General features: G+C 36.8%; 2 protein-coding genes across 7 annotated transcripts; both read right to left on the reverse strand.

The window, feature by feature from the left end:
• Positions 1-350: 350 nt before the first annotated feature.
• si:dkey-228a15.1 lies at positions 351-14,048 on the reverse strand. 6 transcript variants are annotated; one of them, XM_087294726.2, is made up of 8 exons: positions 7,290-7,369; positions 5,402-5,558; positions 5,117-5,176; positions 3,692-3,784; positions 3,439-3,602; positions 2,036-2,285; positions 1,744-1,939; positions 351-1,101 (listed from the first exon to the last, which is right to left on the reverse strand). In XM_087294726.2, the coding sequence occupies exons 3-8, from the start codon at positions 5,130-5,132 to the stop codon at positions 990-992; spliced, it is 831 nt and encodes a 276-aa protein (XP_087150852.1). In that variant the 5' UTR covers positions 5,133-5,176; positions 5,402-5,558; positions 7,290-7,369; the 3' UTR covers positions 351-989.
• zgc:103438 lies at positions 8,355-14,067 on the reverse strand. The gene is given in 8 exon segments (NM_001006036.1): positions 8,355-9,069; positions 10,289-10,484; positions 10,579-10,828; positions 11,872-12,035; positions 12,125-12,217; positions 12,290-12,349; positions 12,611-12,757; positions 13,993-14,067. Coding segments are annotated over 7 exon segments (936 nt in total). The 5' UTR covers positions 12,687-12,757; positions 13,993-14,067; the 3' UTR covers positions 8,355-8,972.
• Positions 14,068-14,202: the final 135 nt, after the last annotated feature.

Below are 14,202 nucleotides of genomic sequence, written 5' to 3' on the forward strand. Positions count from 1 at the left end.
TGTGTCTTTAAAAATATGGAGTGATTGATGATCATGTCAACTCACTATAGATGCACTGAAATGACATCTTCTTCTGCTGTTCAGTTGTAGAACTGTAACTTGCCTAAGAACTTCACTTAAGCTGCAGAGTATATCACTAAATGATTGCAATAATAGTACATGCAATATACATTTCACAAACGTGTGATAAATTACATGTATTTTATGCATTGGTTATTTAAATTTGACCAATCAGATGTGGACGTATCATTTTTATCCTCAATTTCTGAATAGATGCTGTTCTGTTATTGGCTGAAGCGGCTCAAAGCTGAACCCAGAGCTGAGAAAACACGAGAGTCGAGACGAGAGAGGACAATTAATGAATGACAGTTTATTCATATAGCACAATTAAAAACAACTCAAGTTGACCAATGTGCTTCACAAAACTAAAACAACAAGAGTAAGTCAGAGACAAAATCAATTAAAAAATAAAAAGAATAAAAGAAAAATCAACAACAATAGTCAGAGTCAGGAAATCTGCTGCACTAACCCTAACCCTGACTCAGTTTTTTAGTCTAAATTAGAATAATTAGATCTAAATTATTTCTATTACATGTTTAGTTTAATGTCATTAAACAAATCATTTATAATCATAGCTAATAGCTCACAAAAATAGCATGTTTTCTATCGAAATGTTAAATAAGAAATATGATTATGGCAATATTCAAAAACAGTATTGCACAGTTTTCCAGTATTATGCAGCTCTAGTTATTATTAATGTGGACTTTCTAAATATAGCACAGCCAGTTTAAAGCATGATTTGCAACAGACATTGTTGTTAATCTTTGGTGATTTTACCCAAATGCCCTTTATCTTTTGTATATACACATAACAACACCTTGACGTTTCATAAGTTAGTAGAAATAAATGTGTTATTTTTATCATAATAGCTTAATAATACATATATCACTTAAGAGTGATATTTATTTACCTAGGTTTTCAGTCACAGCTTAGATAACCAATGGAATTTTAGACTTTCTTGTTTCTGCTCTTGACCAGTCCGCTCGTTTATTGATACCGACGGTGAATGACAGACCTTTTCTGTTCGTAGAGTTCACAAACCTGAGGAAGATGTAAGAAAACAACTTAATTTACAAAATCACATTTTTCTATTTAAATCAGCTTTAAATAAAAAGTTATGACAGATAATAGAGCTGCACAATATTGACAACTTTACATTTTAATATTAGTTTGGCAGGGAGGTGCTGAAAACATTTTTATCAAAAATGACAACCGTGAATCAGAATCAACGATTCTCCCAAGGTTTTCAGTCATTCATCGTGTCTTTTTTTTGTTTTGTTTTTTGTAAATCTTGCACGTTTGCATGTTTTTGTTTAGCTGGAATTAGATTCACTTGAAAATTCTCACTTTCCTTAGCCCCAAGAAAAAAATATCTGTTAATTTAGTATAATCCTTATATACATTATTGGCAGATTATGTATCACAGCACATAGCACATTATGTATCACATGGTCCTATCAGGTAAGGTTATACTCGCTATAAGATGCACCTGAATCACTGTTTAACACTGTGGCAGTGATTTCTACTTTGCTTTTAGGATATTGTTTTTATCCATCACTATATAAACAATGGAGCATTGACTCTGCTTTACTGAATCATTTATAGATACTAAAAGTAATACAATTATTGTTCATCTTCAAAATGCCATTACTCCATCTCTGGTAAAATGTGTTTTTTCCTCACCTAAAAGATTGTACAAAGTTGATTTCACGCTCTTGGTGTTCCTCCTCGCTTTTATACTGTCGATTAAACTTCTCCTTAAAGGGACCAAACATTCGGTGGGCGTGGCTAACAGGGTTGGTGCTGACATAGTCTTGAATGGGATTGGCTAATATTTGATGCTGCTCAGGAGGATCAGGAAACTCTTCACAGGTAAATCCTAAACACACAACACCTCAGTCAACATTTATTAGGATGATCTTTACACAGAGGCAGACAAAAGCATTTCTCTGAGTGTGTGTTTTCTCCATGTTACCTGCAGGTGGAGTGAAAACATCAGGCTCAGTTTGTGAGCTGAAGTCACTGTACTCAATGCTGTATTTGTCATTGTGGGAATCTAGAAGAGTGTTGAAGCCCTCCATCTCAAAGCGGTGTGGTGTGGCTGGAGCATCATTTCCCTCTGGACGTGTGACCCACAGACGGTATGTGTTCTTCTTATGGCCAGCCTCTGTGATGGTTTTCCAGACCTCACACTGAGCACCTTTGCAATCCTCCATCTTCTCAAACTACAGAACAAAGATTTTATGCCGTAACATTGTATATTTTCGTTAATACACAATCTCTTAAAACAAAATCCCTTTACTTTTTTGATGCTGAAATTTATTGTGTAAATGGGTTTCGATCATAGTTTCTGTGCATCTTGTCATTGGCATTAAGAATTTTTTATGCGATTTTCTAAAATACAAATAGGCTGATGAAAACATGTAATGATCACCATCTAATGATTATTCTACCGAACTACAACTCTCATCATGCCCTGCAGTCACACACCTGTTTCAGTTTACCGCACCTCATCATGACTGCTTGCATGAACCATAGATACACCACTCACACACTCATCCCGGGCTGAGTCTTGTTTCCTCTGTAGTGAGCTTTTTTTTTGTTTGTTTTGCCGCATGCCTCGACCATTCACCTGTTTTATCAACTACTCTTGTAAATTATCTTCATGCTACCGTCTGTCCCTGTTTGAACCTTTACTGTCTGAACATTCTAATAAAAGCTGCATTTGGATCCTGCCCTTGTAGTCAACACTATTGTAGAGGTTAAGCCTATTGCTTGTAGTCCCTGAGATGCTGTTAGACAGGAACTCAGATGACGCATGCTGTCATTTGGCTGATGAAGTGTAAACGCAATGAACAATCTTACTTGTTTCCATAGATATTTAGGTTTATTGCAGTTGCAAACTCCAATAGTTAACAAGTTTCCTTCCAGGTAAGTTTCCTGTCATACACATTAAACACTGCCACATATCGTGACTTACGAACCAACAAAACAAACCGTCACGCTAAAGCGTGAATGAATGTGTGTGCGTATGTGAGTGCGTTTGTTTGGTTGCAAGTGTGTGTGTGGTCAAAACTGCATGTCCTCACTGCTTCCTTCCGTCTAGCAACATCCGTCACCTGAATATTCGTTCCCACTTTTAAAGCCTGTTAAAAGAGCACCACCTAGTGGAACAATGAACAGTTGCCAAATGGCTCCTACAACTATTAATAACCACGGCTGATCAGTGGATTCCACAACAACAACACTGGAATAACGTTCATTATATGCGCAAAAATGTAGAATACATATTCTGTTGGGTTTCACAGAAGAATCATATATGTTTAAATGACATATGAGTGAGCAAAAGTTGAGAATTTCTTTCATTTCTGGACATACCTCAAATCCCTGTACATCAGGCATTGCTGACTGTGGCCGTATCGGTTCCTCTTTGGTACCTTTAAGCTGGAAACACTTAATATCGCTGGGAGGAAGGACTGGTTTGATTTGGTAAATGGCTCCATAATCCAAGTCATTTCCAATCAGAAATGTGCGCGTTGTACCTGTATATAGAGAGCATCAATGAGGAAATCCTACATACAAACTACAAACATTCAATACTGTGTAAGCTTTTCATGATCAACAAACTGACCATTATAGTAGTCGATTCGACTTCTGTTCCCCTCAAAGTCGTACCAAGCTTCAAAAGGTTCTTCTATCTCATAGGAAGGCAATGAAATCACACCTAAATAAAAGAGAGACACTTTAAAAACAAGCACTCAACTGGGATGTTCAGTGTAATTAGGCAAAAATGTACACTACCTGAAAGTCTTGTCACCTATCCAAGTTTTAGGAACTTGATTTCTAGTTGATCATTTGGTATCAGAAGTGGCTTACATGAAAAGCAAAGGTCTCTAGATTACACTTATTTTACCAAAATAAAATTTGATCATCCCTTGATTTCTAATGATTTAATTAGGACCGTAAGGTCTGACTTTGCTTAGACAAAAGTCTCATCACTTAACAGAAATATTGTCCAGTATAGAATATAAAGTCATGCTGCAGTGGGAAAAGAATAAATGTTATGTATGACTCCCATGAGCTTGGAGGACTGCATCCATACATCTCTGCAATTACGCATTAATAAAGTCGTCTGGGGCCTCAAAGTGTGGACCGAACAGGCGGGGGAACAGGGGATGCTGAACTGACACCCTTTAAGGAGAGAGTTGCCTCAATTTTGGGTGACACTTTACTGTCTGGAGTAGTATCTGTGTCTGTGGGAGACACAGTTGTATTAGAGCAGGGGTCACCAATCCTGGTCCTGGAGGGTCGGTGTCCCTGCAGGGTTTAGCTCAACACACCTGCTTGGATGTTTCAAGTATACCAAGTAAGACCTTAATTAGCTTGTTCAGGTGTGTTTGATTAGGGTTGGAGCTAAAATCTGCAGGACACCGGCCCTCCAGGGACAAGTTTGGTGACCTCTGTATTAGAGGAACACCTTGCATTATAGCAGCACCCCTCTGCTCCTATCAAGGCAGTGCCACCGGCATTTCAGCTGCCCAATCACATTTGAGCATCACATGTTATCACATTATTTGCACATTTATTGAATGTAAAAGTTTCTGATTCACGTATGCAACGCACCTTCTCACGTTAATTTCATTGTTAGTAAATCCAAACGTGAGCGTGAAATCTGGCGTATGCAAAGTTTTTGTGCGTACGCAGCGTTGATACATGAGGCCCATGCAATGGCAAAGAAAGCGTACTTGCAGGACTCCCAGAGTTCATCAAGATTCTTTGGATTCATCTTCAATGCCTCCTCCATCTTACCCAAGACATGCTCAATAATGTTCATTTCTGGTGACTGAGCTGGCCAATCCTGGAGAACTTTGACCTTCTTTGCTTTCAGCAACTTTGATGTGGAGGTAACAGGTCTTTTGCAGTATGTGTGATGATTGGGATGCAGTTCAACAGATGATTCATCTGAAAAATCCACCTTCTGCCACTTTTCAAATGATTAACTAGAAGTCAAGCTATTATTTGTTACTTTTACAACTGGGATCGACTGGTAGTGTACCTTTGACATAATACATCTTTCCAAAATCAGGAACTGTCCTGTTACCAGCTGGATTGACATCTGAGAAAGAAAACAGAGAGAGATTCACTCATTTATTCATTCATTCCTTTTCTTTTTGGCTTAATCTCTTAATTAATCTGGGGTCACCACAGCGGAATGAACCACCAACATATCCAGCATATTTTACGCTGTGGATGCCCTTCCAACTGCACCCATCTCTGGGAAACATCCATACACACTCATTCACACTCAAACACTATAGAAAATTTAGCCTACCCAATTCACCTTTACGGCATGTCTTTGGATTGTGAGGGAAATCGGAGCACCCGGAGGAAACCCACGTGAATGCAGGGAAACATGCATACTCCACACAGAAACCCCAGCTGACCCAGCCGAGGCTCAAACCAGCGACCTTCTTGCTGTGTGGTTACAGCACTACCTACTGCGCCACCGCGTCACCCACAGAGAGAGATTATATTCCTTTTTCAACTTTACTTGAAGTAGGAAAACACACATACTATTGCATACTTCATTTATAGTTAAAATCATTACAGTAAATGTGACTCAGCGACTTAGTCACAAGTTCAACAATACACTCTCAGAAATACGGTATGAAAAATGCTACAGGGGCAGTACACTTTCAAAAGGTACCATATTGATATAAATTATTACCTAAACGTTTTTTATAAAATCCTTTGAATTTAATTGGTACTTATACTGTTTGCGTTTTTGGTACCAGAATAACCAAAATATGGTGTAACTTTTCAAATAGAACCGTCCCAGTGACAGCATCCTGAGCTCAGTAAAGTTGATTTTAGGTTTGATGTTTGCAGGACAATCGCTTATGCAGCTTTAGGGATCATCTGTAAATTATATAGACAGAACCAAAATGTAAAGGAAGCAGAAAAACATATATTTTTAGAAAGTTACAACAAATATTTAGAGGCCAGACTGACTTAATGTAAAACACTGGCAACATCTCTCTTCATAAGTATACAGTAAAATATTTTACAAGGAATACTGAGTAATTTACCTAAATGTTATTTTGCAAAGGTTGTAGTTCACTCAATGAGGCCAGACCGACTTACTAGGCTACATGTATCATTTTACCAATATTTCCCTTCATATATGTACAGTAGACAAATATTTTAGAAAATTATTTTCCATAATTCACCAAAATGTAATTTTCTCTACAGGTTAAATCACATAGCCAGAGACTTACTACAGATAAGATTTTTACCAATATCTCCCTTCATTTGTGTAGTGTCTGGCCTCATGTGCTACAGCCTTTTGAATGAGAAAATTACATTTAATTGTGCAATTGGTGAATTACTGTAAATGTGTTTCAGAAAATATGTCCACACATGTATGAAGGGGGATATTGGTAAAAAGGATAGTCAGAAAACCTGAAAGTACAATTTTTTTTCTTAACATATTAAGATAATGTCAATATGTCCTAAGTTAGTTTTCTTTATGTAAAAACTGTACATGTACTGCATGTATAACGTATAGCTACTCAAGCGTAGTGCATCACTGAAGTGGCTATGAGCCTTCAATTAAACTTTTCATACTCTCACAATTTATTTTGTTCCATGATTATTATATTTCTATTATCTACCATCAGTTTCGACAGCCGCACACGTTTTAACACACAATACAGAATTTATAGACGATCCCCCTGACAGCTCGTCAGTAAACATGCAGTTACAAAACGCATGTGCTGTTTTAAATGGAGATTTCTTGTAAATCTATAACACGTGTAAGCTATTTGTTAACTGTGTAGATATTTTTGTAACGACAGAACTTGCGCGGATAACGAATATCAGGTCAATATTCAACCTAAAACTAACTTTACCGAGCTCTGCTAACCAGCTAATCTTTATATCTGATATGTCGTTCCCTGTGTTGTCGGAATAACAGGACGAAACCTTTACTGTTACTACATCTTGTGTATACCAATGTGTATAGAATATACTATAGTAAAGACTCTTTTTTTATAAAACGCAGCGTCCCGTGTCTTCACTGTGCTATTTATACATCCCGGACTAATACATGCTATTTTAACGTTATACTAGGAAATAAGCATCAAATGAGTTTCAGTACATACATATACGTATAAAGGCATGCGCAATCAATGTAAATTATATGGATAAAACTAATAAAAACCCGTTACTTGTCGTCATCTGCGCCATCCTCTGCAGTAATCAGAATTGAAGCTTCCTTCACTGTCAAAACTACCGCAACGTCTATTATAGAGTTGGAAAGTGGACACGAAGTCCTATTTATAGCCTTCTGGGATTCTGGAAACTCATGATTTGAAATTCCGGGTTGTGTGTGTCATTTTGGAGCAACGATTGGATTAGTTATTTTACACAATATTTTCGTCATCTTATGTTGTAGTGTAGCCTAGCCTACAATATTATACCTGTATATAGTATTTTGTGGGGTTAAATAAGTAAATGCACATGATAGATGACATTGTTGTAATCACTAGTTCATATTCATTACATCAGGGTTTGAGCAGTGTGTTGCTACTACTTTGAAATATGTTCATGATGTGAGGCAGTTACAACAGATGGAAAAAATGAGATTGAATAAGCGGTAGATGTGGGATTTTGGACATTTCAGCCACCAAGAGGAGAGAGAACCATTTAAGCGTGTGTAGCATGTATGCTGATGATTCAGCTTTTTTGTGTGGTGCTGTGTGAGCAAATGTACTACTCTTATCATGTTAGTTGTTGTACCTATTGACTGCCATTATAACAACATTTTATATATAAAGCAATAGGAACCTCATTGGCAGCAGGTCAAATGTGTCATTTTTATTGTTGATCATTAGTTATAGTGCAAAAAGGCTTAGTTTCAGTCTTTTATATGGTGTATAGAGAGAGAGAGTGTGTGTGTGTGTGTTACCTTGACATGTTTGAGAAAATCAAAATTAGCAGCTGAGCTCTCAGAACATGGTGAATATAGTAAGTGTATTCATGCATGCACAATATAATCTGCTGTTCTACTCTATAGAACTCTGTATAAACGTTAGAAACTGTTTTGCAAAGGCCTATCGTAAGGGTTAATGCTGACAATTTATGATCAACAGTAAAAAAATACACAATTTAGCTCTTCCTAACAGGGAAAACCACAATCAATCAAGAAGGACCGCTGCAGCCAATAACAGATCAATGATCAAAAGCTGAACCCAGGGCTGAAAAAACACGAGAGTCGAGACGAGAGAGGACAATTAATGAATGACAGTTTATTCATATAGCATAATTAAAAACAACTCAAGTTAACCAATGTGCTTCACAAAACTAAAACAACAAGAGTAAGTCAGAGACAAAATCAGGGAAAAAAATACAAAGAATAAAAGAAAAAACAACAATAGTCAGAGTCAGGATATCTGCTGCACTAAACTTGACTGAATTAGAAATAATTAGATCTGAAATATATCTATTACATGTTTATTTTAATATAATTAAATAAACAAATCCTTTAAAAACAAGCTAACAAAAAATAGCATGTTCAAGGGAAATATTATATAAGAAATATGATTATGGCAATACCCACAATATCCAATATTTTCCAGTATCATGCAGCTCTAGTTATTAATAAGGACAATCTAAATATAGTACAGGCAGTTTACAGCTCAAAACAAATTGATTTGCAATAGATGTTGTTAATCTTTGGTTAATTTACCCAATTGACTTCATCTGTTTTATATACACACTACAAAAAGACACATGTCATAAGTTAGTACAATTATGGTTTTTATTTTTAGAAACTTAATCATTTAGCAACTTAATAATTAGCACTCGCCTTTTTTATTTAAAAATAAGTTTAGATAGCCAACAATGAAATTTTAGCAGTACTTTCTTTTTTCTGCCCTTGACCAGTCGGAGCGGTCATTGATACCGAGGGAGAATGAAAGACCAACTCTGTTCCTAGAGTGCACAAACCTGAGGAAGATGTAAGAAAACAACTTTATTATCAAATCACATTCTATTTAAATCAGCTGTAAAAAGAAGTTATGACAGGTAATAAAGCTGCAAAATATTAAATTTACATTTCAATTTTAGTTTCACAGGGAGGTGCTGCTAATTACATTTATTTAATGTGCTGAGGGGCGAGGTAGTGGCACAGTAGGTAGTGCTGTCACCTCACAGCAAGAAGGTCGCTGGGTCGCTGGTTCGAACCTCGACTTAGTTGGTGTTTCTGTGTGGAGTTTGCATGTTCTCCCTGGCTTCGCGTGGGTTTGCTCCGGTTTCCCCCACAGTCCAAAGACATGCGGTACAGGTGAATTGGGTGGGCTAAATTGCCCGTAGTGTATGAGTGTGTGTGTCAATGTGTGTGTGGATGTTTCCCAGAGATGGGTTGCGGCTGGAAGGGCATCCGCTGCGTAAAAACTTGCAGGATAAGTTGGCGGTTCATTCCACTGTGGCAACCCTAAATTAATAAAGGGACTAAGCCGACAAGAAAACGAATGAATGAATAATGTGCCGAGCATGCATAAGTTGTTTATAAAAATTTGTCCAATCATGTAAAGTCTTACTATTCACCTGCCTCGCTAATACTATTATTCTATTGCCTGACCGCGCCCAAAGAGGAAGAGAAGAGAATTGGAAATAAATGGTAATGCGTAATGCAGGAGTAGAGAAAAGAGGAAAAATGAAAACAGTGAATACGAATCAAATATTCTCCCAAGGTTTTCAGCCATTCATGATGTTTTAAAGTTTAAGTATTTGCACTTTTACAGGGTTTTTTTATGCTGAATTAGAGTTAATTAATTCTGAAAATTACTTTCCTTCAGATTAGTTCCTAGAAGAAATATCTGTTGATTTCAGTATGATCATTACAACATTATTAGCTATAGAACAGAGCATCTCTCTAGGGAAATATTGAATCGCAAGGCATATCATTATTAAAGTACTCAACAACATTGCATATTTTACATGCATCACCTGTAAGGTAATGCTATAAGATGCACCTGAATCACTGTTTAACACTGTGGCAGTAATTTCTGCTTTGCTTTCGAGATATTGTTTTTATCCATCACTATATAAACAATGGAGCCTCGACTCTGCTTTACTGAATCATTTATAGATACTGAAAGTTTAATTGGGGTTCATTTTCAAAATGCTATTACTAAATATTTAGTAATATGTGTATTTTCCTCACCGAAGCGTATGAACAAAGATGATTTCACGCTTCTCGTGCTCCTTCTCGCTTTTATACAGTCGATTAAAATTCTCCTTAAAGGGGCCAAACATTCGGTGGGCGCGGCTAACAGGGTGGGTGTTGACATAGTCTTGAATGGGATTGGCTAATATTTGATGCTCCTCAGGAGGATCAGGAAACTCTTCACAGGTAAATCCTAAACACAACACCTCAGTCAACATTTATTAGGATGATCTGTACACAGAGGCAGACAAAAGCATTTCTCTGAGTGTGTGTTTTCTCCATGTTACCTGCAGGTGGAGTGAAAACATCAGGCTCAGTTTGTGAGCTGAAGTCACTGTACTCAATGCTGTATTTGTCATTGTGGGAATCTAGAAGAGTGTTGAAGCCCTCCATCTCAAAGCGGTGTGGTGTGACTGGAGCATCATTTCCCTTTGGACGTGTGACCCACAGACGGTATGTGTTCTTCTTATGGCCAGCCTCTGTGACGGTTTTCCAGACCTCACACTGAGCACCTTTGCAATCCTCCATCTTCTCAAACTACAGAACAAAGATTTTATACGTCCCATTGTGCGGACTTTTAATGTACACATTTTTACAACAAAGTCACATTTCTTTTTAGATGCTGGAATTTATTGTGTAAATGTGTTTAGATCATAGTTTCTGTGCATCTTGGCACTTTCATTGATCATTTTTATGCGATATTCTAAAATAAAAATAGGTCGATTGAAACGTGTAATGATCACCAGCAGTGTTGCCCTAAAGAACTCTCAGACAATCTACCCAACTACAATTCCATCATGCTCTGCAGTCACACACCTGTTTCAGTTCATCACAACTGATTACATGGAAAATATATTCACCTTATACTCCGCTGACGAGCGGGCGCTGCCATTTGAATCTTTTTGTCTCGAGACTTTCGGTCTCATTCACTTCCATTCATTTTTTGACGTTAACAACTGCTCGTTACGCTGCTTGATGTTGCAATTTGATATTTTCTTATTATATTAATCTACTTGGTCTGTGTAGTCCTGCAAACATTTGTTTGTAGAGCAAGTAGTTTGACCATTTTCTGCCGTTTATTATTCCTAGTCATTTCTCCCATAGGCGACTGAATTGAAAGTTCTAAGACAATCGCGAAAACAGGTGCACTTCCGCATTTTAGAATAAGGTCAATACACCACTCACACACTCATCCAGGGTTGAGTTTTGTTTCCACTGTAGTGAGCACTTCATAAGTGTCCTTGTTTGTTTATATTGTTTGTTTGTTTTGCCGCATGCCTCGACCATTCGCCTGTTTTATCGACTACTCTTGTGGATTATCTTCATGCTACCATCTGTCCCCGTTTGAACCTTTCCAGACTGAACATTCTAATAAAAGCTGCATTTGGATCTTGTTGTCAACACTCAACAACCATGGCTGATCAGTAGATTCCAAAACAACACTGGAATAACGTTCATTATATGCGCAAAAAAATGTATGATAGAATAAATATTCTGTTGGGTTTCACAGAAGAATCATATATGTTTAAATGACATAAGAGTGAGCAAAAGTTAAGAATTTTTTTCATTTCTGGACATACCTCAAATCCCTGTACATCAGGCATTGCTGACTGTGGCCGTATCGGTTCCTCTTTGGTACCTTTAAGGTGGAAACACTTAATATCGCTGGGAGGAAGGACTGGTCTGATTTGGTAAATGGCCCCATAATCCAAGTCATTTCCAATCAGAAATGTGCGTGTTGTACCTGTATATAGAGAGCATCAATAAGGAAATCCTACATACAAACTGCAAACATTCAATACTGTGTAAGCTTTTGATGATCAACTAACTGACCATTATAGTAGTCGATTCGACTTCTGTTCCCCTCTAAGTCGTACCAAGCTTCAAAAGGTTCCTCTATCTCATAGGAAGGCAATGAAATCACACCTAAATAAAAGAGAGACACTTTAAAAACAAGCACTCTACTGGGATGTTCTGTGTAATAAGGCAGAAATGTACCTTTGACATGATACATCTTTCCAAAATCAGGAACTGCCCTGTCATCATCTGGTTTGGTGGCTGAGGAAGAAAACAGAGAGAGATTATATTCATTTATTCAACTTTTCCTGAAGTAAGAAAACACACATACCATTGCATACTTTATTTATAATTCAAATCTGTTGACGCCTTAATTACAAGTTCAAGTACAAAAAGAAAAAAAGGTGTGCAATATGTCACGGGGCAGTACACTTTCAAAAGGTACACACAAAAAAGGGTCCGTATTGATATAAATTATTACCTAAAAGTAAAAAGCATTCCTTGAATTTAATAGGTACTTACTGTATGTGCCTTTGAGGTAGCAGAATAACCCCAATAAGGTGTAACTTTTCAAATAGAACCGTCCCAGTGACAGCATCTTGTGCTCAGTAAAGCTGATTTTAGGTTTGATATTTGCAGGACATTTGCTTTTGAAGCTTCAGGCATCATCTATAAATTATAAATACAAAACCAAAACGTGAATGATAGTAAAGCAGATAAAAATATTTCTAGAAGGCTCCGGTAAATGTCTAGAGGTCAGACTGACTTAAAGTTAAGATATTGTCACATTTCTCTTCATAAGTATACAGTAAAATATTTTACCAGGAATATTGAGTAATTTACCTAAATGTTATTTTGCAAAGGTTGTAGTTCATTTGATGAGGCCAGCCTGACTAACTAGGCTACAGATATCATTTCACCATATTTCCCTTCATATATGTACAGTAGACAAATAATTTAGAAAAATATTTTCCATAATTCACCTAAATGTAATTTTCTCTACAGGTTAAATCACATACCCAGAGACTTACTAGAGATAAGATTTTCACCAAGATCTCCCTTCATATCTGTTCTGAGTCTAGTCTTATGTGCAACAACCTTTCGAATGAGAAAATTACATTTAATTAATGAATTATTGGTAAATAATTGTGTAATTGATGATTACTGTAAATGTGTTTCAGTAATATGTCCACTGTACATGTATGAAGAGAGATATTTGTAAAAACCTGTTTAAGTTAGGCAGGAAAGTTGATAGTGCTATTTTTTGTCTCAACATTATGAGATATTGTCAATTTGTATGTCCTAAGTTAGTTTTCTTTATGTAAATAACTGTACATGTACTGTGTGTATAATGTAAAACTACTTAAGCGTAGTGCATCACTGAAGTGTCTTTGAGCCTTCAACTAAAGTTTTCATACTCTCACAATTTATTTTGTTCCATGATTATTATATTTCTATTTTCTACCATCAGTTTGCACATCTACACACGTTTTAACACACAATACAGCATTTATAGACGGTCCCCTAAAGATCATGCGCTGACAGCTCGTCAGTAAACATGCAGTAACAAAACGCGTGTGCTGTTTTAAATGGAGATTCTTGTAGATCCTTAACACGTGTGCAAGTTATTAGTAAAACTGTGCTTACATTAATATCAGGCCATTATACAACCTAAAACTTTACCGAGCTGCTAAATCTAGTAAGGTTTCTTTTTATAAAACGCAGCGACAGCGTCCCTTTTCTTCATTTTCATATACACATATATTTCTGAATATCGATGTAATACATGCCAATTTCCCAGTATAACGTTAAAATGGCATTAAATTAGTATTTTAGCACATACGTTATAAGTGCATGAGTAAGCAATGTAGATGATACGGATAAAACAAATAAAAACCCGTTACTTGTCATCTTCTGCGCCATCCTCTGCAGTAATCAGAATTGAAGCTTCCTTCACTGTCAAAACTACCGCAACATCTAGTCGGAAAGTGGACACAAAGTCCTATTGATAGGCTACTGGGAGTCGGGAAACTCATAGATGACTTTAATTTCCGGGTTGTGTGTGTCCTGTTGGAGCAATGACTGGATTGTTTTTTTTTTTTTTTTTTTTTTTT

The sequence above is a fragment of the Danio rerio genome, chromosome 19 (assembly GCF_052040795.2).
Source record: "Danio rerio strain M-AB ecotype USA chromosome 19, GRCz13ab, whole genome shotgun sequence".
In the NCBI taxonomy this organism is placed as follows: Eukaryota; Metazoa; Chordata; class Actinopteri; order Cypriniformes; family Danionidae; genus Danio; species Danio rerio.

Coding starts and splice junctions, on each gene's coding strand:
- si:dkey-228a15.1 (XM_087294727.2), bottom strand. CDS start 5,908: ATGCTGTCACTGGGACGGTTCTATTTGAAAAGTTACACCATATTTTGG. Junction 5,177..5,841: donor GTTATTCTGGTACCAAAAAC/GCAAACAGTATA, acceptor TTTCTTTCTCAG/ATGTCAATCCAGCTGGTAAC. Junction 1,102..1,743: donor AACTTTGTACAATCTTTTAG/GTGAGGAAAAAA, acceptor CATCTTCCTCAG/GTTTGTGAACTCTACGAACA.